General features: G+C 43.1%; 1 protein-coding gene across 1 annotated transcript; it reads left to right on the plus strand.

Moving 5' to 3' along the window:
* Window positions 1-3: 3 nt before the first annotated feature.
* LOC114080923 (eukaryotic translation initiation factor 3 subunit B) lies at window positions 4-24,529 on the plus strand. The gene is made up of 20 exons (XM_071605449.1): window positions 4-97; window positions 264-665; window positions 5,586-5,778; window positions 7,711-7,830; window positions 8,144-8,201; window positions 8,501-8,629; window positions 9,233-9,390; window positions 11,798-11,929; window positions 12,011-12,077; window positions 12,501-12,547; window positions 13,630-13,840; window positions 16,001-16,073; window positions 17,848-17,970; window positions 18,786-18,864; window positions 19,486-19,624; window positions 20,900-21,025; window positions 21,526-21,603; window positions 22,025-22,133; window positions 22,300-22,418; window positions 22,964-24,529. Exons 1-19 carry the CDS (start codon window positions 4-6, stop codon window positions 22,401-22,403), a joined length of 2,442 nt encoding a protein of 813 aa, XP_071461550.1. The 3' UTR covers window positions 22,404-22,418; window positions 22,964-24,529.
* The last annotated feature ends 566 nt before the right edge of the window (window positions 24,530-25,095 follow it).

A 25,095-nucleotide genomic window follows, 5' to 3' on the forward strand; every position in this document is an offset into this window, starting at 1 on the left:
CGCATGCTCGCTCAGGACCGAGGCGCGCGCACGCGCACTGACCCACCCGCCGCCCACCGCCGTCTGCACCTGCTAGGGTCGCCCACCCAGTCACTTGGTGGCTGCGTTTACATCTTTTACTTTATTTTTTCCTCTTTATAGGTGTTTTTTTTTTTTTTTTTGCTTTGTTTTGTTTTGTTTTTTACACTTTGCATTACAGTTTAATGAAGGTGCCCCCTTCACGGTGGAAATGGGACTTCAGTGGGGACATGAAGTGATTTGAGTTCTAGACACAGACCAGGTTCAAGCGGAGGAGGAAGAGCCGGCGGGGCCCGGCGCGCCTGAGGCGGCGCGGGTCGAGGACGCCGAGGAGGAGGCGGCGGCCGGGCCAGAGCCCGAGCTGAAGGCCCAGGCGGAGGAGGTGGTCCCCGGCCCGGCCGCGTCTCCGCCGCCCTCCCAGGAGCCCGCGCCGCAGGCCGAGCTTCCCGCCCCCGCGCAGGGCTCTGCCTTGGCGGAGCAGGTCAGCGACCCGCCTGCGGATGGCCCGGCTCATGCGTCGGCAGAGGAGGCTGGCGGACCCGAGGGCAGCGCGGCTGAGGCCGAGCCGCGCGTGGTGGAGAACGGCCAGGCGGATGAGCCCTCCTTCAGCGACCCCGAGGACTTCGTGGACGACGTGAGCGAGGAAGGTGAGGCGCGTGAGCCTGGCGGAACCTTCTGGCTGGTTCCCCTGCCTGGGCACAAATCCGGTGAGGGTGTGCGCGAAATTCAGCCAGGCCGGGAGGGGTGCCCGCTGCAGCTGCTGTCGCTGCGTGCAGCGGGTGTCCGGACCCTGCTCTCTTGTTTCCAGACGGGGGTCGGAGAGCTCTTAGGAGCCCGGTGTGTATGAGTAGTACCAGCTGGGGGGCAGAGCCTAGCAGAATGCACCATTTCCGGGCCCAGGACCCCGGAGCTGACCAACCAGATCTGAGCTGGCCGAAATGAAGGGACAGGTGGTGCAGAACTTGGTGCAGTGTTGTTCTACTAATTTCTTAATAGAACAGTGCCTGGCAGAACCTGCCAAGTTCTCATCTTTTTTTTAAGTCTACAGAGCAGACCATTACTTTTTCAGATTTAATGGCATTTAAACATTTTTAAGCGGCTCCCAGTTACTGTCATCATTGTTTTACAGTTTTTTGATATAAAAATAATTTAGCGTGAGGAGTAGAGTAAACACCACGTACTATGATATAAAGACTGTGAACATCTAGTCTGCCGCTTTTCCCTGAGGAAGTGTGTCCTTTCGGGTAAACTAGGTTACTAGGATTATAACCGGACTCTTTGTCCAGACCGGTGATTTTTTTTAACACACCAATCCTCCCCACCCCTATATTCTTATTTACTTATTATGTGGTATTGAGGATCAAACCCGTTGCCATCAAGCGTGGGAGCTCCACCTCTAAGCTACAACCCCAGCCTCTAACACGCCAGTTTTGTTTTCTAATTTTTCTTAGTTATACATGGCAACAATATCTTTATTTTGTTTATTTTTATGTCGTGCTGAGGATTGAACCCAGTGCGTCACATGTGCAAGGCAAATGCTCGGCTGTTGAGCCACAATCCTAGCCCTGTTTTGTTTTTTAATCTGACTTTTGTTTATACGCTCATTTTGAACCCTTGGTTATTTATTTTGCAGTTGAGTTTTTAAAAAAATCATTCTTTAAGACCACCACTCACAGACTGGAGGGGTGTGCGTGTGTGCGTGTGTGTGTGTGTGTGTGTGTGTGTGCGCGCGCGCTAACATCATAAGGTCAGCCAGGCTGGGTAAAGTCCTAGTGGGTTTCAGGGAGCCTGTACGATCCTGATGTTGCAATGTGGTCCATAGGGAAGGGAGGCTGCTTGGTCCTGAGGAGCCATGTATTTTTTAATGTATGTGTTCTTTAAAAAAAAAAAATGTGTGTGTGTGTGTGTGTGGTGTTGGTGCTGTACCACTGAGCCACCTCCCTCCCCCACTCTTAAGGCCGTAGACTGGGAAGGTAAGACCATAGGAGCGTCTCCCTTTAAAAAACGGACTGTTTTTAGTAGTGCAGAGTCTGCCTTGCCCTGTTCTTTTTTTTTTTTTTTTTGAGACAGGGTCTCCTAAGTTGCCCAGACTGCCCTTGAATTTGGGATCCTCCTGCTTCTGCCTCCTGGATAGCTGGAACGATAGGCCTGTGCCTCAGCTGCATCACTATTCCACAGTCACATTTTAATCTTTTTAAAAAATTAATTATTTTTTTATTTATGTTTTGGTGTTGAGGATTGAACCCAGGAGTGCTCAACCACTGAGTCATATCGCCAGCCCTTTTTCACGCTATAGAGACAGGGTCTCACTAAGTCATTTGCCAAGCTGGCTTTGAACTTGGGATGCTCCCAAGCCACTGGGATTATAGGCATGTGCCATCACACCTGGCTCATTCTTTAATTTTCATCTTCCGTTCTGGCTAAAATTTGAGCTGCCATACAAAAATGTGAATAAAATCTCTTCTAATGTCATCTTCTTTGGTTTATGAAATATTATTTACCTGTATATTTGCTATTTATTTGAAAATTGTTTCTTTTTTTCTGGAGCCAGATGGGGAATCCAAGAGCCAGGAGTAACCCACAGTGATCAAGATAGGTCTCCCATTGTGTAGTTACTGCATTTATTCCCTTCCTAAATAAGGGCAGATTCTTATAGACTAGGTAGATGCTTTGAGCTTGTGGGAAGGAGGCATAGTTTGTAAAAGCTGAGGTTTTTATTATAAGCCTTGTAAGTTCAGATCCGGCTTAACAGGACTCCTAATTGTATGGTGAGCATTGCTTTAAAAATAACCCAGAGATTTTACTACAGTGTCTTTTTTTTTTTTAATTATTGCCATTTTAGGGCTGGAGCTGTGGCTCAGTTGGTAGAGTGCTTGCCTGACATATGTGAGGCCCTTGATTCAATCCTCAGCACTGCATTTAAATAAATAAATAGATGAATGATAAAAGATACATTTGACAACTGAAAAATATTTTAAAAATTATTGCCATTTTTATATTTATTCTCAGTGGTCTTTTTAATTCTGTTTTGAAACCACGATTGTGCTTGGTTCCACTACAGTTTCTACAGTGAAGATTTCTGAGATTGCTGTTTCCCTGAGCTGCCTCTTTTCAGCTTTTTTCCTTTTTGGCTAGTCTTCATTTTTGAAATTCAGGTGGTGGTTATTTTTGGGCCAGGGGTTGGCGGGAGGATACTGGGAATTGAACCTGGGTCCTGTGTGTGCTCTCACTGAGCTTCACACCCCCCATCAATTACTTTTAACTTTTTTTGTGGAAAATTTAAAACATATACAGAAGCTGAGAGAATTCACCTTTAGCTTTTGAGAATGGAATGGAATATTTTATGACATCTGTCATGTTTAGCATGTTGAAATTCTTTTTCTGTGGGGGTTACCAGGAATTGAACTCAGGGGCATTCAACCACTACGCCACATCCCCAGCCCTATTTTATATTTTTTTAAATTTAGAGACAGGGTCTCATTGAGTTGCTTAGTGCCTCACTTTTGCTGAGGCTGCTTTTTGAACCTCAGCCTCCTGAGCTGCTGGGATTATAGGTGTGCACTACTGCACCTAACTAGCATGTTGAGATATAATAATGAATTAGGGTATAGTGTTCAAACAACTGGAAATATGTATAAGAAGCCATTCTTCAATGATGTTTAAAATTACCTGGTAATCTCATTTTGACTGTATTTGCTGATGTGGTTTCATGTGATGAGTATGCTTTGATGGCAGCTTTGAAAGGTATCTTTATTTTCTAGCTCATAGTAATTTACTGCTTTCTAGACACTCTACCTGGGTTTAGTGTTTATATAGAATGCATATTAAAAATATAGAATTTGGGCTGGGGATATAGCTCAGTGGTAGAGCCCTTGCCTTCGGTTCAATCCCTAGGATCACAAAAAATAAATTTAAAAAATATGGGATTTACTTTATTCCATCTGATACTCAGTTTTACTTCCCTTGTGCCCATCTCCAGCTGGAGGTCAGGTATTTTTATTGATGCTGGAGCTTTATGGTCCAAAGGGCTCAGGACCAGAGACAAGAATCACACGAAATAACAGTTGGCAGTGCCCCAGGGTCATTGTGTCACCCACCGGTATGTGGGCTCCAGGCTGCTTTCTGGGACCTGTTTATTTCTCTCTTTGTTTTTTGGCCCTAATACTTTTTACACTCATTTTTCTCTTCCATTTCTTTTATTCTAGCTGGCCGTTTTATGGAAATGAATCAGTTCTTCATCAGAAGTTTGAGAACTGAAGTTTTGGGGTTTAAATGCCTGTCTGCCTTAGTACTGTCTTCCAAGAGCCTATTGAGATAGTGAAATAATAGGAAGTAGCATTTACTTTTACTCTCTGCCCTTGGTTCCTGGCATACAACTCTTAATAACCTTGGGATTGCCAATATATTTTTTGTATGCTATTAGGTGACTACTGGCTGGAGATTCCTGAGTAATTTTGAGGTGAGGGTGCTGGTTGCTAGAGGAACAAACTATGTAATTGTAGGGAGAAGGGCTGAAGGTTGAGTCCATTACTAGTGGCCAGTGACTTAAATCAGTCATGCAACATAAAGTGTTTTTTGGATTCTATGAGCAGCTCTAGCAGATAGTGCCTGGTGGTGGGCTCTGACTGGAGAGGCAAGATAGGCTTACCGAAACAGTCCCTGGCTTGTCTCTTTGTTGGATTCCCTGGTCTAAGGCTGGATTGCTCACCTGCACAGGATAGTAGGCGCTGGTCTGGAACTGGAGGGTGGGAGGAAAGTGGGTGTTCTCCACACATTTATTTCTCTTTTTAATTATTCTCTTATTCACTAAAAAGATATTTCTTCCTCCCTAAATTTTCTAGTAATTTGTATTCACTAAAACAAAAGTATTGTGAATATTTCTAGCACCTCAATATTTGCATATTTTCTAAACTCTAACATGAAAAACCTACTTTCGTGTCCTGCGTTGTTGACACTGTCATGGAATTTTGCCCAGTTATTGCTAGAAACCTTTTGAAATCTAGGGATCTTTGGAAGATCTAGTATTTGGTCTTCAAGTTTTCTGCCTTGTTTGCATTTTGCATTATTAAAAATTTTTTAAATTACTTTCAGGTCTTCCATTATTGCCAGAATCAGTGGATAGATCTTGACTGTTTATAGTTACATCAAAGGCAGTATGTACAGTTTTCTTGATTCTTCCATGTTTAAGTTTTTTGTTTTTGTTTTTTTGGTACCAGAGATTGAACACAGGGGTGCTCGACCACTGAGCCACATCCCTAGCCCTATTTTGCATTTTATTTAGAGACAGGGTCTCAAGAGTTGCTTAGTGCCTCGCTTTTTGCTGAGGCTGGCTTTAAACTCTCCATCCTCCTGTCTCAGCCTTCTGAGCTGCTGGCATTATAGACAAGAGCCACTGGGACTGGCTCATGTTTAAATCTTGAAGTGAACTGGGTCATGATTTCTTGTGTCATGGTAAAAGCATTTAAATTAGATCATTGATCCCCCTCCCCAAACTTGGCAGTCTTTTTAGTAAGCTAATGTATTTTTTGGTTTCAGAAAGTCATTTGACAATTCTTTTACTCACACAGAATTACTTGGCGATGTACTCAAAGATCGTCCCCAGGAAGCAGATGGAATCGATTCGGTGATTGTAGTGGACAATGTTCCTCAGGTGGGGCCTGACCGACTTGAGAAGCTCAAAAATGTCATCCACAAGATCTTTTCCAAGTTTGGGAAAATCACAAATGATTATTATCCTGAAGAGGATGGAAAAACAAAAGGGTAAGTCTGCACTCCTATCATTGAAGTGCCATGTGTGTATTTTGGTGTCTACATGATTATAACCTGTTGTGGGAACTCACTGTGAATGCATGCCGCAATAGTGGGCATTCATTTATTTAGGCCACCCCCAGTTGGAAACTCTCAGAAGCTGGATTTTGGTCCTGGGGTCATCATGGAGGTAGAATGAACAAGGTGACTGTTGTGTTGGCTGCTGACTTGGGAAGAGTCAGACTCTGATGAGCTTGAAACTGTCCCCCAAGGTAGTAACAAGGGTAAGGGTTTGGCTGATCTGGATGCTGGCAGAGTGTCAAGAAAATTTTACATGTGGAGTTTTATGCTGATACCCTTTTATCCTACATTTTAATTTCTTTTAGAGTTTTAGATGGACACAATACCTTCATTTATTTTTATGTGGTGCTGAGGATGGAACCCATTGCCTCATGTGCCAGGCAAGTGCTCTGCCACTGAGCTACAACCCCAGCCTCTTATTCCACATTTAACATCTCTGAAATGGGGTGCTTCTTGCAATCTAGGTGAAATTGTTGCATCACTGCTTAATTAGCATTTATTAGTGTTACCAAAAAGAGTGGTATATTTTTTTAAAATAACGGTAGTGCAATTGCTTTTTCTGTTCAGAATTAGATCTTTCATGTCGATAAGTTATATTCTGATTCTTTTATGTTGTTTTTTATGGTGATGGGGCTAGAACCCAAGCCTTAAAGCACATTAGGTTAACCCTGTGCAACTGACCTAGTCCTCCATATTGGCAAATTTTAGATACTGTTTTCTATTATGACTTTTCCTGTTTTTTTAACACAATGTTTTACCATTATAAAAGTCCCCTACCTGTAATCTGTGCAAGTGTGTGCCTCTCTGTTATACCCAGGAGTCAAGATTGTTGAGCTGTGCAGAGTGCCTGTCCATGGTGCACTGGGTGATATGCTGTGTATAGTCCAGTGTCTCCTGCCAACAGTTTTGGGGAGTTTGTTTACTGCCTCCCAGTCTTGTCAGAGCTTCTCCGTTAGTCTTTCATGTAAATGCCAGCTTTTGAGAGCACAGTCATCTCATGGGAATGAGAGGATGATACAGTGGTTTTTAAGTAAAGTTTTGAAGTTTTTAAAACTACCTAGGATAGTTTGTTTCTGGAAAAAGTATCAAGTAGAGGTGGTGCTGCTGACGTTTTACATTTCGGGAAGTAGGTTGAAGGATGACTTTTTTGACCAGGAGTTGCTGTGCTATAAGTTTTCTTAAAATGAACATCCTCTGAGGTCCTTTGTAACTTTGCATTTCATACATAATAGTAGACTTAAAAAAAAAAAATTGTAGTTGTAGATGGACAGAATCCCTTTATTTTTTTTTGTGTGTGGTGCTGAGGATCAAACCCAGTGCCTCACGCATGCTAGGCAAGTGCTCTGCCACTGAGCTACAGCCCCAGCCTAATAGTAGACTTTTTTAACAGCTTTACTGAGATAATTTATATCTGGTAAACCTACGTCATTTTAAAGTATAAGATTTGGTAAGTTTTGACATAGCTGTACACATCTTGACATCACCAAATGTTTCCTATATTCTTGTTATCTTGTCTATAGCTTATAATCCCTAAAGTAGAAACTTTGAATCCTCTAGTTAGGATTTTCATTCTTCTTTGGGAAACTACTTGGCCTGTCAGTTGTTACTTGGTTCTTGTTTGACTGCCTAGTATTTTTTTTTTAAACTGGGAATTGAATCCAGGGATGCTTTACCACTGAGCTACATCCCCAGCTCTTTTTATTTTTTCATTAGAAACAGGGTCTTGCTAAGTTACTGAGGGCCTTGCTAAGTTGCTGCCTTCAAACTTGTGATCTTCCTGCTTTAGTCTTCCTAGTTGCTTGTGCCACAGTGTATGACTATAAAAGAATGCACAAGCTGGAATTGCTCTCTTTCACACTTCAGGTATATCTTCCTGGAATATGCGTCTCCTGCCCATGCTGTGGATGCTGTAAAAAATGCTGATGGTTATAAGCTCGATAAGCAGCACACATTCCGGGTTAACCTCTTCACCGATTTTGACAAGTAAGTTTAGACTTGACTGGGGAACATGGACATTGATATGTGCGAGTGTGTGAGTGGTCACCCTTCCTTAGTGGGTGCTACTGCCTTTCAGACCATAGATGTCTTGTTGGTCAAACAAAATGACAGTCATGAGTCTCAGCCCCATGCTCTTGTCCAGCAGCTCCCCTAACCAGTCCTAACGCTAGCAGACACTTAATTCCTTCCCTACCTCTGGGGTGGGCTGGGAGGGGTGCAGCACTGCCTCGGCTTGCACTGTGTTCTCTAACCCTACCCAGTCGTCAGTGTGTGCTGCTCAGCAGTGTCTGTTCTCCAGGTATATGACGATCAGTGATGAATGGGATATTCCAGAGAAACAGCCTTTCAAAGACCTGGTAAGTTGTATAAAACCCATATCTAAATAGTTAAAAGGAATGCTGGATATTTTGATTTGAAGTTAGTTATTCCTTGGCAGTTTAAAGATGTTCACAGAGTTTGTTCTCTCTCTAGGAGTTAGAGTTATGAATGATATTTTTTCTTTGATTAAAAGTAATGCACCAGGGGTTGGGGTTGTGGCCCAATTCTCAGCACTGCATATAAACAAATAAATAAATAAAGGTCCATCAATAACTAATAAAACATTAAAAAAAAAGTAACGCACTGTTATTAAATCCCTCCTTTTTTTTTTTTAAAGGGAAACTTACGTTACTGGCTGGAAGAGGCAGAATGTAGAGATCAATACAGTGTGATTTTTGAGAGTGGAGACCGGACTTCAATATTCTGGAATGATGTGAAGGACCCTGTCTCGATTGAAGAAAGAGCGGTGTGTATTTGCAGCCCATGGGTCCACAGTTATTTCTTTTGCAGTTCCTTAACAAAGTAGAACTTTGTTTTCATTAGAAAGTAACAAAAGAACTAGGTGCAATGGAGTACATCTGTAATCTCAGGAGGCTCAAGAGGCTGAAGCGGGAGGATCACAAATTCAAAGCCACCCTCAGCAACCTAGGGAGACACTTTCTTTAAAAAAAAAAAAAAATGGGGGCTGGGGATGTGGCTCAAGCGGTAGCGCGCTCGCCTGGCATGCGTGCGGCCCGGGTTCGATCCTCAGCACCACACATACAAACAAAAAGATGTTGTGTCTGCTGATAACTAATAAATATTAAAATTCTCTCTCTCTCTCTCTTTAAAAAAAAAAAATGAAAAAAAGGGTTAGGGATGTGGCTCAGTTGTTGAGCGCCCCTGAGTTCAATTCCCAGTACCAAAAAAAAAAGAGAAAAGAAAAATTAACAGAAGAGCAGGTGTTTTTTTTTTTTTTTTTTCCTTTGAGATAACTCTTTTGAGAACAGCTTCTTTTATTCTTCTTCCAGCTTTGAAATGAGTCCTGAGAAGTATATGGTAGATTCACTGACCCTACCTTTTTCCACAGAGATGGACAGAGACATATGTGCGTTGGTCTCCAAAGGGCACCTACCTGGCAACCTTTCATCAGAGAGGCATTGCTCTTTGGGGTGGAGAGAAATTCAAGCAAATCCAGAGATTCAGTCACCCAGGGGTTCAGCTCATTGACTTCTCACCTTGTGAAAGGTAAGCTGGTAGCCTTGTTAGCAGCTTTCTATGGTTAATTTTTCTTTGTACCTTGAATTGAACCCAGTGGTGCTTAACCACTGAGCCCCACATCCCTATTCCTTTTTATTTTTATAGGATCTCACTAAGTTGCTTGCTAAGTTGTGTGGCTAGCCTTGAACTTGTAATCCTCTTGCCTGAGCCTTCTGAGTTGCTGGGATTAAAGGCATGAACCACCATGCCAATCTCTGGGGATAATTTTTTTGCAGGGGGCTGGGGTTTACCAGGGATTGAACTCAGGGGCACTCAACCATTGAGCCCCATCCCTATCCCTAGCCTTATTTTGTATTTTATTTAGAGTCAGGGTCTCACTGAGTTGCTTAGTGCCTTGCCGTTGCTGAGGCTGGCTTTGAACTTGAGATTCTCCTGTCTCAGCCTCCCAAGCTGCTGGGATTACAGTACTGTGTGCCACCGCACTCTGCTCTAGAGATAATTTTTAAAACCTTTTTATCTTGTGGTAATTTCAAACTTAAAAGGAAAATTGTGGGAAGAATACAAAGAACTTCCATGAACTTTTTCTACTGAAATTCTTCAGTTAGCGTTCTGTTATTATTGCTTTGTCATTTTCTCTCTGTGTGTGTGTAAAACTTTTTTTACTTGAGCTTTTTGGGAACATAGCAGTGTGTGTAGTTTAACATTATGTAGTTTCCCCTTAAATGTAGTTTCACATTATTACAGTTTTATTTTATTTTCTTGTTACTGTCATATTTATAAATTAAACTTATCATAGATATGTGTGCATAGAAAAGATAAACAAGTATATGTGGTTTGGTATGAGGCTTTAGACATAGTTGGAAACTCTGTACCTGGGCCTGGTTAAGGTGTAAATGTTGTGTATGGTAGTTGTGTCTCTGAAGACATCTTTCCCTGTCTTTTGATTTTCATATTGACTTGTTAAGACAGAATCAGATATCCTAAAAACTCTTTATGTTCTGGATCAGTCTGATTACTTGAGGCATCATTTAACTTATTCAGTCTTATGGTTTTTGTAAGCTAAATTCTGGTGGATATTTCTTAAAATTGATATAATAGTTTTTATGTAGTGAATTTGGAGCACCCAATTAATTCCTAAATATTTTATTTATGTCTGGTACAAAGTAATTGATGTTTCTCATTTTAGCAGCAGTATGTTAAAACTGATAGAGACCCTTAGCCTGAGACATTACAGGCATACCAGGCTTTATCTACTGTGAAGCCTTTCTCAGTTCCTTCAGGCAGCTAGTTCCACCTGTATTCCTGTAACTTGCCACATTAAGTTATAATTAATTTGTTTACACATTTGTCTAGATCAGCTTGAACAGAGTCTGGGATTTCTCATTCATTATTGGTGAAATGCTTGGATGGTTGGATTCTTTGATTATATAAATTGCAGTGGGAAAAGTCTATTTTTAGTTAAGGGCTTCATCAATTGCTATAGTTTAAGGACAGTCTGAAAGGTCCAAATAGGGAATTTCATACCTGGTGGTAAAGGTGACTCAAGCTGTAATCTTTAAAATTTTTATTTATTTAAAATTTTTTTTTAGTTGTAGATGGACACAGTATCTTTATTTTATTTATTTTTATGTGGTGCTGAGGATCGAACCCAGTGCATCATTCTTGTGTGGCAAGCACTCTACCACTGAGCTACAACCGCAACCCTTAAGCTGTCATTTTTAATTTGGCTGATTAATCTGGTGTCAGAGCCACACCAGGAAAAGATGCAGTCATTGAAAGCCCTGAAGAAACTGTTTGCCCTGCCTTTCTCAGTCTGCTTGCTTCTGCTTTTCTCCTGCACATTGTGAAGAGGGGGCAGTCTGGTTAGGAAATCTGCACTATGTGTGAACAGGGACCAGGTGTTAGGTAAATAGTTGATGTTTCCCTTTGGAGGTATACTTGATTTCCTTTGTAGGTATATTTGATTTTTGGATCCTGTGTCCATCTGTTCTGCTTACCTGGTTAGTCTTAATTAATTAACAGTGGTAAAGCTGCTGTGAGAATCGCACACTGCTCCTTCCTCTGGGCCAACCTACTCACGCAGACTCTCATTTGGGGTGTATGTAGTCTGCCCTGTGCTGATCTTGGTGGAGACCCCATTCTTGGGGACTCTTGCACCACCATGGTACTGAGAGTGGATGAATGCCTCACCTGCGCAGGCTGGCTTCTCTCCCTCCTTTGAGAATGCTTTTTGAGGGATCAGAGAGCATTCTAGGGGAGCATGGTGTGTGGGAACAGTGCTGATCCCTCAAGTCTTGACTGCTTGTTTTGGGTGTTCTATGCCTGTGACTTCCTATAGCTGTCTGTGCTGGAGCTCAGCCTTCAGCCCCCACCAAGGGGAATCACACTCATTGTACACCAAGTCACAACTTCATTTTGTCTCCTTCTCTTTCAGATACCTGGTGACTTTTAGCCTGCTGATGGACACTCAGGATGACCCTCAGGCCATAATTATCTGGGACATCCTTACTGGGCACAAAAAAAGAGGATTTCACTGTGAAAGCTCAGCCCATTGGCCTATTTTTAAGTGAGTAGACCAGACCAGTAAACTGTGTGTAGCTGTTTGTTTTTTCATTAAGGTAGCCTGGCACTTCTTTTTTCTTCTTAGGTGGAGCCATGATGGTAAATTCTTTGCAAGAATGACGCTTGATACCCTTAGCATCTATGAAACTCCTGTGAGTGATTTTAAGGATCTCAAAGACAGACTAGGGTGTCTGTTGCTTATAGTTGTCAGTACTCTTGCTCAAGGATATAATGCTTTTCCTTAATCTGGTGTAGTGAAGGGAAGGCGGGGCTCGACACACTGGGTGCAGGTGCTGTACTCTCCCAGTTTCTCTTGTTCTGGATGGAGCTCTTGAATGTTTTCTGCCTTGAATTGTGTGCTTTAGGCAGTGGCTTTGGAAGTGTGTGTTTTGCTTTTAGGTAGGTGGGAGGTGGTTTTGCCCTCTTTGCCTATTACCCTTGGTGCTTATACTGTTCCCCAGGTAGACTCAGTGGGTACTCGTTCCTTTTTTAAATAATTACATGTATTATTGAGACATTGGCATCATCTAACTCAACTGTAATCCTCATTGGTTTTTTGTTTTTGTTTTTGGCAGTCAATGGGTCTTTTGGACAAGAAGAGTTTGAAGATTTCTGGAATAAAGTAAGTAAAAATTTCTGTTAGATTGGTATGAATGTGCTCTGGCTGCTCTAATAAAACATCATAGACTAGGTGACTTCAACAGAACTGTATTTTTCTCAGTTCTGGAGTCTGAGATAAGAGACCTACAGATTTGGTGTCGGTGAGGGCTTCCTCAAAGGTGAATGTCTACTCCCTAACCTCGCATTGTGAAAGGGTACTAAGCTAATTCACTAGGGCCCCAGCCTCATGACCAAATAGTCTTGGGCTGTACCTGTTTTTGAACTGGAGACTCTTCAGGTACAGAGGCTTCAGCTTCTTAAGGATGAGCATTGGATGAAAGATCTTCCCTATTGTTCTAGTGATCAGGGAAGTGGGAGTGGTAGGCACCAGTGAACCACAGTGTGTTCTCATTGTCATGGACAAGCATTCATGTTTTTATTTATCTGAATGCTCTTGCCACTGTAAACTACCCCTAGTCCAAGGATGTTGATGTATCTTACTCCTTTTGTGTTTCCATTCTTTGATATAATTTGGGCTTATAATTAATAATGAAATCAGGACCTGGCTCCCAATAAATATAAAACAGGATTTTGCATATAAAAAGATGTTCTTCAATATAGAGGAACTCACAGATTGTTAAAATAGCCACTTTATGGGGAAATTTGTAGGGTAGAGGGATTTATGCCAATTCTTCAAGTTTTGACTTGGGTGCTTTCCCTTTTTGCACCTTAATTAACCTTTAAATTTCATGTAGCTAGATCCATTAAGTAAAAATTAATTTTACTTGCCTTGTAGCAGCAGTACTTGGTGGCTAAGAGTGTGGGAGTCAAGCTGCTATGTGACAGTGAGCAGGATTAGTAACATCTGTTTTTCTTAGAGTCAAAATGAGTGTAACAAAGCCTCGGGGTTATAAGGACAGCTAGACTTCACACAGAGTACCTGCAACAGTCTGGAACGTGCTGTGTGTGGTGAACTAGGTATCAGTTTAGTGTTAGCTGGTCCGTATGCTAGTGTAGCTTTTACAGAGTGAGTTCTGTTCTTTCCTTTTTCAGTTCTATAATAATTTAGTTTTTGTATAACATTTTATTTTCTTTGTCCTGTAGAGACTTTTCTTGGTCTCCTGGTGGTAACATAATAGCCTTTTGGGTCCCTGAAGACAAAGACATTCCAGCCAGGGTAACCCTGATGCAGCTTCCTACCAGACAAGAGATCCGAGTTAGGAATTTGTTTAATGTTGTGGACTGCAAGCTGCATTGGCAAAAAAATGGAGATTATTTGTGTGTTAAAGTAGATAGAACTCCAAAAGGAACCCAGGTAAGTGGACATCAGAGGGAATAGGTTGTTCCTTGTACTTGGTTGTAAACTAGTTGGTCTTTTTTTTTTTTTTTTTTTTTTGGAGGATGTTAGCGGAATTTTTAATTGTTTAGATTTTGGGATTATTTTCAGCCCCACTTGATACTGAAAGTAGTTAGCTGACATAGTTTAGTAAGTAAGTCTACCTGAGAAATATAACTTCTTTTCTCCATGAAATAACTTTCTGGTCTGTATTTATTATCTTTGACATGGAAACTCTCAGGAGATGGAGGTTTTAGTGTTTTGGTTTTTTTGTATCAGGGATTGAACCCAGGGGTACTTTAACCACCGCGCCACCTCTCTTGTCAACCCTTTTAAAATTGTATTTTGAGACGGTCTCATTAAATTACTTAGGGCCTTGCTAAATTGCTGAGACTGGCTTTGAACTCATGATTCACCTGTCCTCAGCCTCTCAAGTTGCTGACATTACTGGCATGTGCCACTGTGCCCAGCGAGGCTTTATTCTTTTAAGCCTGTTTTATTTTTTAATAGATAATATACTCAGTTGCTTAACATTCACATTGGTAGTAGAAAAGAATGCATTTTCTTTTTAAGTACAGAAAACATTTTCTTTACATAGTTCCATACCCAGATTTTTTATTTGTATCATTTTATTATTTGCCTTATCAAAAAATTACCTGAATTTTCCTTTTAGTGGAATTATTCACCTTCCCTTTCCGTTAATTTCCCCCTTTTAATTTTATTAGTAGTTGAATAACTATTTTAAATTTAAAACATTGTATTGCTTATTTTATTGTTTTGGGGGCAACATTTGTTTTCATGAATCATGTAATCAATATTCAAGGTAGTTCTCCTTTATTGAGACATAGAATCTTATCCTCATATAATAACATAGGCTAGGCATGCCTGAGTAACTCAGTGTAATTCAGGAGAATATCAGATTTCTAGGAAGGATAATAATGGAATTAGAAAAGAGTTCACAAAATGTCAGTAATGATAATGTCTTGGAGAAGGTTGTATAGGAGATTTGAATTAGGAAAAAATAATCTCTTTAATATACAAGAAACAAATTTAGTAAAACCATGTGGGTTACAGGAAAGTTGAATGTAGCTTTTTTATTCATTCTTACCCATATGATGGTAAAGCGGGGGGGGGGGGGCGTAGTTGTAAGTTAGTTAGAATGAGGAAATATTTAGTACACATCTGGAACTTCTTTGCCTGAGAGGGTGTACTGTCTGAAAGTATAAAAGAGGATCAACAAAAGCTTGAATAAATCCATGGATGACAGACATGGTTGGGTATGAAGGCCAAGTTCAGGGTGTGCTCCTCATCTCTGAGCCTTGAAGTAGCAGAAGGTCACCATCAAAGTCATTAATATTTTTTTTCTTAAGGTGCAGTTAACACCTTAAGAAAATGATAAAATTTTTTAATGATAAAACTCACCTTTTAGTGGTAAGCCAGTTCAGTGGCTTTTAGTATATTTACAAGGTCATATAGCCACCACTGTTAATTCTAGACCATTTTCTTCACTCAGAAGAGAAACTCTGTACCCATTAGCAGTTACTCTCCATATCCCTCCTCACTCAGGACATCTGGTAATCTACCTTCTGGCTCTATGGATTTTCCTATTTTGGATACTTTCCACAGTCTGGTCTTCTGTGTCACATCTTTTATTTCACATTTTCACAGTTCATCCATTTTGGCATGGATGAGAATGTGTAAGCATCCATTCTTGTTTATGACTGAATAATACTTCATTCATGTACATTTTTGGATGTTGGCTGTGGTGAGTAGTGTAGTGCCCTGCTTTTGGACATACTGCTGCTTAAAGATCACGGTGCAGATTGTATCAATGTAATTTGGTTTCTGTTAATGGACCTTAAAGAGCACTTGGGAACTTATTTAAACAAGCCACAGTGAGTATACCCTCAGGGTAGTTAGAGTCAGCACAGGTCTCCACTGTTCTCTGCTGCATTTGTGCCAATTTATACTCATAAGCATTAGGCACACTTCTTCATGGGAGAATTTTAATCCCATCAGTTGTTTGGGAGTGGTTTACTAGTTGTAAGAATTTATTATTTTATTAAATTCTTTAAGTCTTTTTCTCCTGCTTTCAATTTCCAGAATGTCACCCCCCCCCCTTTTTTTTTTTTAAATCAGGGTGTTGTCACAAATTTTGAAATCTTCCGAATGAGAGAGAAACAGGTACCAGTGGATGTGGTTGAGATGAAGGGTAAGCTTCATTTTATTGTCTTGTGGTGGGATGGGCCTCCTGTACTGTTTTGCTCTTGACTTCTGCAGCATTCAGCTGCTGACCCCCTAAGCAATTGTAAAGGGTGTACTTGCTCTGTGAACAGCAATCTCTAGACCTGAGCACGTGGAATTGGAGTGGCTTTTGTCCTTTTCAACAAAAAACAGCCTTTAGGTTTTATAAATGCTGGTTAAAGTTGCCCCACTTTTTCCCCCCACACCTCTGTGATCTGTAGCACAGGAGCCAGGAGGTGTAGTTGTTTTCATACTTAGAAGAGAACGTGTGAAGAATGGGTTTTCATTCCACATTTAAGACGCATCACAAGTGGTGTCTCAGAAAATAAAAGAGGCAAGCCTTTTTTGTTTTTGTTTTTTGTAACCTTAAAGAATATATATGTATCTAATTTCTTGAATGAGTTTCCTTTTTACTTTTTGGTGTAAAAAGGGTCACTTTACCCTGGAGTTATACCTCCAGTCTCCTGTTTTTATTTTTACTTTTTTTTATGTGGTGGTGCTGGGGATTAAACCCAGGGCCTTGTGTATGCGAGGCAAGCACTCTACCAATTGAGCTTATCCCCAGCCCTATTTTTAATTTTGAAACAGGGTCTCACTAAATTTCTGAGGCTGGTCTTGAACTTGTGATATTCACAAAGCTAACTTTATTTCCCTTGCTTAAGATTAGATGTTTGAGGGCTGGAGTTGTAGCTCAGTGGTAAAGCGCTTGCCTTGCACGAGCAAGGCCCTGGGTTCAATCCTCAGCACCACATAAAAATAAATAAATAAAGATATCGTGTTCCTATACAACTAAAAAATATTTAAAAAAAAAAGATTAGACATTTGACTCATGTGTATCTTTGTGTGTATACTGTGGTCTCTGAGGTTGCGAGCAGCAATAGTCAAAATAAGGAATCTAACATGAATTCCCACTGTGTATGTTCCCAGTGAATAATTATCCATGTTTCACTGTTAATGAGAAAACCTGGCTTGCAACAGGGTTCCTTACTGTCACGAACAGTGCTGTTTTTGCCTTTATCTGGGAAATTACTTTGTGTTCTGTTTTGTTGTTGTTGTTGTTCTTCCATGGAGAAAAGGAGAAAATACAGAAATGAGAAAATGGTGAAATGTGGCCATTTTGTCAGGGCAGAAAAGTCATAAGATTCTGCTGCAGGGGACTGGCGTTGTAGTTCAGTGGTAGATCACTTACCTTGCATGCATGAGGCACTGGGTTTGAATCTCACCACATAAAAATAAATAAAGATATTGTGTCCATCTACAGCTACAAAAAAAAAAAAAAGATTCTGCTGCAGGTCTAGCATTGAGTATAGGAAGGGGGTGCCCTCAGGCCCACCAGACATTGGCCAGACCCACTGTGGGTGTGACTCTTAGGAAAGCAAGAGCTTCTGGGATGGAGGATGAGTTTTACCTAAAGCATCTCATGCAAATTAGATCAGCTTCTTGTGTCGCTTATGATGAAGTCTTGTGTTGCCCAGGGTGGCCTGGAACTCCTGAGCTCAAGTGACCTTTCTGCCTCAGCCTTAGAGTGCTGGGCTCCAGTCATGCACCACTGGGTTAAGCTAAGTCTGTTGCTTTCAGCTTCTGTAATAGTTGCCTTTTCTTGCTGTCACTTGTTCTGTGGGCCTTTTAGTAAATTTTAAGAACTTTGGGGGCTTTTATCTGGTTGAATAGTGAACATCTTAACTGATTAGAATGTTCTCGTAAGTGATCACAAAGGATGCTAACTTTTTTATTGATTATAGAAACCATCATAGCCTTTGCCTGGGAACCTAATGGAAGCAAGTTTGCTGTGTTACATGGAGAAGCTCCACGGATATCTGTCTCTTTCTACCATGTGAAGAGCAATGGGAAGATTGAGCTCATCAGTAAGTGGCCTGGCCCATCTTGGGCCCCCTTTCCTTGACAGATGAGCGAAGGCGATAGGATTTGGTTTTTGCCAAGAGTGAGTGGTGGACTGACCTGGGCAGACTTCTGAGCAGACTTCTGAGCAGGCCTGAGTTTGATGTAAATAAGGCAGCCATGGTTCAGGTGATGTGCATTTATTAGTGAGGCTGAGATTCCTCATGGGAGGGAACTTCATGACCACAGAGCCTAAGCTTCTGTGACCCTGGGTTTTTTTTAATAACTTGGGGTTTCTCAGACCCCATCTTCTTTCATTGGTCTGAGTGAAGTTATATTTTGTCCTTTTATAGCTGGGTGTTTCGGGGAGGGGGGGTCACTTGATTGCATACATGTGCATGTCACTTGGCCTTCGGGGTCCTTCTGACCCAAGGCCTGTCGTGTCTCTGATCACCTGATGGGTACCATGAGCCGGAATGATGAACATTTACAATAAGGGCAATTTTTTGACGAATTGCTTTCTGAAATTAAAAAATTTTTTTTACATATATATGTAATTTTTATATATGTATGTAATGTTCTATGTATAATGTTCTACACCTAAAAAGAACTCTTGTGCTCTTTCTTTCTTTCTTTTTTTTTTTTAAAGTATATATCGCATCTTAGATGCACCTAAATGATGGATTTTCTAAAATTGTTTTTCAGAGATGACCAAATGGTATGATATGTGTGTGAATTCTGTATGAGTCCGTTTTTATCAGACCTAGCTTAGAGCAGTAACGATGTGTCTGGGCTGTAGAACCATGCATAGGCTCCTCATAGGCACCTCCTTTCCTTTCAGAAGTGTTCGACAAACAGCAGGCAAACACGATCTTCTGGAGCCCTCAGGGGCAGTTCGTTGTGCTGGCTGGTCTGAGGAGGTGGGTCCAGCAGTCCTGTTTTTGTATCGGCACCCTGACCCAGGTCTGTGGGTTGTAGCAGGCTCTATGTCCCTTGTCTCTTGCTTAAGAGGTGAAATGCTATCGTTGAATTGTGTCACTGTCCCAAACTTGGGTGAGATCAGGCAGATTTCATGGATGGATATGAACATCCTTCTGTGATTGAGCAAGGGACCTTCCCAGCAATCCAGTTACTCTCATGTGAAGTCCCACATCTTCTAGCATGACTGCTATTTAATTAAATAGCTGTGAGATTATCTTTTAGCTATGAGAACTTTTCAATGTCTCTTTTCCCTCACTTCCCTACCATACCAGTTGAATATTTAGAAATAGTAAAGATATTTAGCATTTTACACCTCAGTTAAAACAACATCAGTTTGTTGCTTAATTCCCTTGCTATTGCAAAGAGGAGTTGTTACTCCACTTTGGGAGGCGTGGTTAGCCTTGGTGCACTTTTTTTCAGAAACAGTAGCATAGTGCCCCACAACCAGCAGTGGTCAGTTGGCTTCTGGTCTCTGCATATTGCCCTGGCCCTCATGCCCCTCAGAGCAGGAAAGTGGGAATGAATATGTGGAGCCTGACTGCTGTGTGTTGTCTCTGCAGTATGAATGGTGCCTTAGCATTTGTCGACACTTCCGACTGTACTGTCATGAACATTGCAGAGCACTACATGGCCTCTGACGTCGAGTGGGATCCAACTGGGCGCTGTGTGGTCACTTCTGTGTCCTGGTGGAGCCATAAGGTAGGGGCTGTGAAGCCTCAGCAGGAGAACCAAACTGACTGTTTGGGGATCTTAAGAAAAGAGCGTTGTGCCTTTCCCATCCCATCAGAGAACATGGGCATTCTTATTTTCAACTTTTTTTTTTTTTTATGTTCTTTGTAGTTGTATATGAACACAATACCTTTATTTTTTGTTTATTTATATGTGGTGCTGAGGATCGAACCCAGGGCCTCAGATGTGTGAGGCAAGCACTCTACCACTGAGCCACAACCCCAGTCCCTTCTGTTCTGTCTTTGACAAAAGAGCTAAGGTTGGTGTCAGTGAAAGGAGGATTCAGGGATTGTAGAAAAGGTGGAGCCTGGCACAGGAGCAACATCTGGGGAGAGTCATATCCTAGGCCTGGGATTCTGGAGAAGGGTGAGATTGTGTTACTCACACGCCTTTTGGGGGAGAGTAGTATGGAGGTACATCCCAGCTGAGCAGTTTCCTCTGGAGTCTCACAAAAGATTCATAACCTGAGGACTTTTCAAGGGAGCGTTTCTGCCTGCAGGGCCAGTCTGCAAGAGTACAAGTACATCTCCCCACCTCAAGTTCATTGTGCCAGGTCTTCCAAGAACTTCTCTTTGTATTTAATGAGTCTCTTGTTGGTGTATGAACATCTGACCTGATCGTTGCAGATGCAACCTTTGTGATCAAATGGGGTGATTCTGTTTAGTGAGGCAACAAACTGGTAGGAACACCAACTTTCCAGATCTCTCTGGGAACAGTGTCTTGAGTCACAGTCTCTGTGTTCAGATTAGGGTGCCTGATCAAGGCCCATGTCCAGACCTGTTCAGCTGTCCCCATAATAAGGCCTACCTTCACACCTACTTAAGATCCTTATAAACTGCTGGCCACTGTTCTAGATAACACACTTAGCTAAAGAGTAATGAGGCAGTGAGGAGTCATACCAACATATGAGCTAAGGCACTGCATCCTGCATTAAGGGATGAAAAAACAATGTGGCTGGTGGTAGGTGACTTGCATTCTGGGGCAAGTTCCTTATTGCAGTAGGAATAAACATGCTTATGCTTTCCTAAAGTACTCTGTAAGCTGTGTTCTGCAGTTCATCTGTCTCTCGTTTGTTCACTGTCCTGTTTGCCCTTGCTGAGGGGCCCTTGTTTTTTTCCCTATTGGATCTCAGATACCCAGAATGTCATTGTGCAGCTGTCAGGGTTGCTATTATGTGCAGTGAAGGTTCGAGGGTCTTTTGTCTCCCTGCTGGAGCAGTGACTCACAGCACACACTGTGTTGTAGGTGGACAACGCTTACTGGCTGTGGACATTCCAAGGACGCCTTCTGCAGAAGAATAATAAAGATCGCTTCTGCCAGCTGCTGTGGAGACCACGGCCCCCCACACTTCTCAGCCAGGAACAGATAAAGGTGTGGGGTCTCTTGAGCTTCAGTGGAAGCAGTGTGGCCCTTTTTTTTCCCCACGATTGTGGAGGTGGTGGTGGAGGGTAGAAACAGGATATTTCTGGACAGGCCAGAAGATTCAAGAACAGTGGGGACTAAATGGAAAAGAATAGTTTCAGGATTGTCAACATAAATTTTCGGGTTGTTTAAGGAAATTCCGCATTAACTGGGAGGGGTAAACAGAAATGCTAGGAGCTGTTAACAATCTGTGTGGGATTAGGAGAAACACATCTGGGATTTACGTAATTGTTAAGTAGGTCAGTGGTAGTAGACCAACACTAAAGAGAATAGAAATCCCAGGAAAAAGTCACTCAGGATGAAGTGAAAGGGAAACCATGGTGTTCCTCGTTGCCCCAGGTGACTGTCTCTAAAATCACTGAGCGTTGTTTCATGTTGGCAAATTTGAAGGCTGCGTTTGTGGTTCTTGCTTTAAATGTTAAACCCTGAGTGACTTGTTTTTGTTTCAGCAAATTAAAAAGGATCTGAAAAAATACTCCAAGATCTTTGAACAGAAGGACCGTTTGAGCCAGTCGAAAGCATCAAAGGTAAGCCTCACTCTGAAAACTGAGGGGAATGCCAAAGCTGCCATGGCACTGGAGAACCAGTGTGGGTGTAGGGGAGGGTGTGCTACTGGTCTCCATGGGACAGATGGGGGCGCTGCTCCTCCCCCGGACCATTGACCTTTTCTGGGGCAAGGCAAGGGGGTAGGCCAACAGCATTGGGTTTGGTGTCCACCTTGACCCTGTTGCTGGCTGGTTTTTCAAATATAGGGTCAGGGAGAGGGACAGGAAGAACACTGAGAACTGACGTTTTCCTTGCGGGAAGAGTTCTCTGTAAATGGAGTGGTGGGTACATCGCTCAGTAGGATGCAGGCTGCTTGTGGCAGAAAGCTTTCACTTAAGTTAAGCAAAAGCACATGAAGATGAGTTCTGTTAATTCTGTGACTTTCCACTTACCTGTACTTAGGAATTGGTGGAGAGGAGGAGAACCATGATGGAAGATTTCCGGAAATACCGAAAAACGGCCCAAGAACTCTACATGAAGCAGAAAAATGAACGTCTAGAACTGAGAGGAGGTAACAAAGGTTCTGAGGGTGTCCAGCAGTGGAGAGGGCTTCCCAGCCCATGGGTGGTGCGACTCCTTAGTGCAGTGCCTCTCTCCTATGCCAGGCTGTGGCTGTAGCTTCCGCAGCTGCCAGTGAGCATCTATGATCCAAGGGTCAGCACACTTTGTCCTCTCAGGGGTGGACACTGACGAGCTGGACAGCAACGTGGATGACTGGGAGGAGGAGACCATTGAGTTCTTTGTCACTGAGGAGGTGATTCCTCTTGGGAACCAGGAGTGACCTGAGCACTGTGTGGTAAGACTGTCTTTGCTGTTTTGTTGCCCCATGTTAGAAAATGTGGTGTTGAAGGTGGGTGGAGTGGGCCTCAGGGTCAGCCAAGACTGTGTGTGTGGAATGTGAAGAGCAAGTTCAGAGCTACTCTAGGAACCTGACAGAACACCTGGTCAGTTAGCAGAAGAGGTCATGAGACACCTTGGATTATGAATGAGGTTGATGGGAAGAGACAGAAGTCCAACGTGATCATCTCTGGAGGGCTTTGCTAGTGGACAGCCTCAGGGGCCCATAGGAAGAAGAGTTGGGCACAGCAGCTGTGACTCTCTATGTCAATCACTGTCAGTTCTGAGACAGAACTGCTTAGTGACTGTCTCTTGTCCTCACTTCATGGCTGTCTAGGGGCAGGAGTACTAAGCCACACAGTTCCTTTGTGCTTGGGTGCTTTGTGGCTACGTGCAGTGGGTCATGGACTCAAAGGATGGTGTTTGCGCTGGGAACTACCAAGGGGCCTGCTCGGCGGGGAGGGCAGCGGCACCTCCTGTGGTTCACCTGTCCCTTTGTTGCAGCATCACCACATCGTGCCCTGAAGCGGAGGCCACCCTTTTGCAGAAAGCCTGCACAACTCTGAATCTGTACCTGTGCTCTCTCTCACTCTGGGCTGTGAACGCACCTGGGATTCTTCCATCCTGACACTTTTTTGTGCCTTTAAACCCCTGGTGTGCACAGTGGGGAGGTTTTGAGGCACTGCTTTGGTTTTTCTCATCTGGATTTGTCAACCACCAGTGGTTGCCGAGCAAGACTCCCAGCGGTGCTCCTGTCGTCTCCTCTCCTCCTGCGGTGGTGTTCCAGGGGTTCCACCTGCTGCTGAGCTGGGTTTTAGTTCAAGGACTCACTGTTTTCTATGTGGGCCAGTGTTGGGTGCGTCCTGGTGACTGGCAGGGGGACAGCATACTGCCTGTGCCCCACCGAGCTCAGAGGTGCCATGGCCGTGGACTCCGTGGTGCAGGTGTGGCAGGTTCTCTCAGCAGGTTGAATGTGGAAATAAAGCCACCCTGTGTGAAAAAGCTGTCTTTTCTCCTCTTTGCATGTAGGTAAGCGCCTTGACTCTGGTGCCTCTGTTCCCCTTCTCCCAGGACTAAGGGTCTGTAGCCAGGCCTGGTGCGGGGGAGCTGGCAGTCAGTCACTCCACACATATACTTGGCTTGCAGGGATCCTGATGGCAGCTCGGAGAACCCAGCCTCCCACCCACTCTGCTGCCTTTCCAGCCATGAGTTGGTCCAGTGGGTCCAAAATAGTTTCTTCAGTTTTTTCATTCTATGGGGAAAAAAAAGTGCATGTCATTTCTGAAAACCCTTTAGTCTTTCTGGAGTTAGACAGAAAGTTTGTATTGAGTGCATCAGTTCATCCACTGTGATGTCGTCACAATATTTACTTTTACTATTGAGAAGGGAGTGAACAGATCCCTGTGGCTTCAGTCATTTTCTCTGTAGTGTCTTGCCACCCATCTGTGCCTTGTGATATTGCATTCTCTCCCACCTCCTTCCCTGCATCTCACAGAGCCTGAAGTTGTGCTAAAATAGCAGGACACACGGGAGGGGCTTTCTAGGATCCACAGCCATGCGACATCTGCAAATCTAAGGCATGCTTGAGATGGCAAGATAGGCTGATCTACAGGCAGGGACAGGGGCCAAGTACTGCCCTTGAGACACTCAGTTGGCTCCTGACAGGTTGCTGCCTGGTCCCAAGCTCTTAGCTGAGTGTCCTCAGGAGTGAGGCTGTGCCCCAAGCTTATCTGGCCTGTCATGGAGGCTCCAGGGTGACTGACTGGGTTTCCCTGGGGCATGGAAGGGGCTTTGTACCTTTCCCTTCTTGTGAGACTTCCTCTCCAGGTTTCTCTAGATTCTGTCACTGTTATAGTCCTGCCATGTCTCGCCCCTCAGCACCCATTTTTATAGTATTCCTGTTCACTCTCAGTGCTTCAAACTCTAGAATGCTCTTTTCTAATTTCATGGCAATGAGAAGGCGGCACACTGTTCTATCATTAACAGGTTTTTAACAACTTTCAAAAGTTTTTTTCACTGTTTTAATTTGTAATTGTTTTACATGATTTATAAATAAAAGGATTTCTGAAACACTGGTGCTGGCTCTTCTGAAGTAGAGATGGAATTCCCAGGATGACAATTTTTAGGGGAAATTAACTGATCGTCCCAGAGCCAGAGGAGGGGGTGTCCCCGTTGCTTGGGGGCTGTTGGGTGGGCCTGAGCCCTCTGAAGCCTTGTCTTGGTCCTGTCTCTGTGAAGCAAAAAGAGTGCCTTGTTCTGTTGATCAGGCTGGGGCTTTTACTTGCAGGGCAGAGGGTTGGGAGACTTAGCTTTTAAAGGGTTGCTCTCCCTCCCTCAAGGGAGGGTATCTGGATACCAAGAAGGGGAGAGGAAAATGGCCAAGTGTGAACTGTGCCCTCGCATGAACCATCCAGTGGTTTTGCAAAAGCAGCACAGTGGTTTATGGAGCGGGAGGGCCTGAGAGCTCCTGGTGAGCTTAAGGGATTAATTAGCTGGGGCTCGCCTCTGCCAACTGTCCAGCTCTAGTTGGGATCCTGGAGGGGGCTCAGACTTGGGCTTCACAGGCCCTGGCTTTGTGTGACTTCATCAGCACACAAGGGCACTGTCCTGTTTGTAGCGCATCTCTGACTTTGGGC

The sequence above is a fragment of the Marmota flaviventris genome, chromosome 19 (genome assembly GCF_047511675.1).
Source record: "Marmota flaviventris isolate mMarFla1 chromosome 19, mMarFla1.hap1, whole genome shotgun sequence".
NCBI lineage: Eukaryota > Metazoa > Chordata > Mammalia > Rodentia > Sciuridae > Marmota > Marmota flaviventris.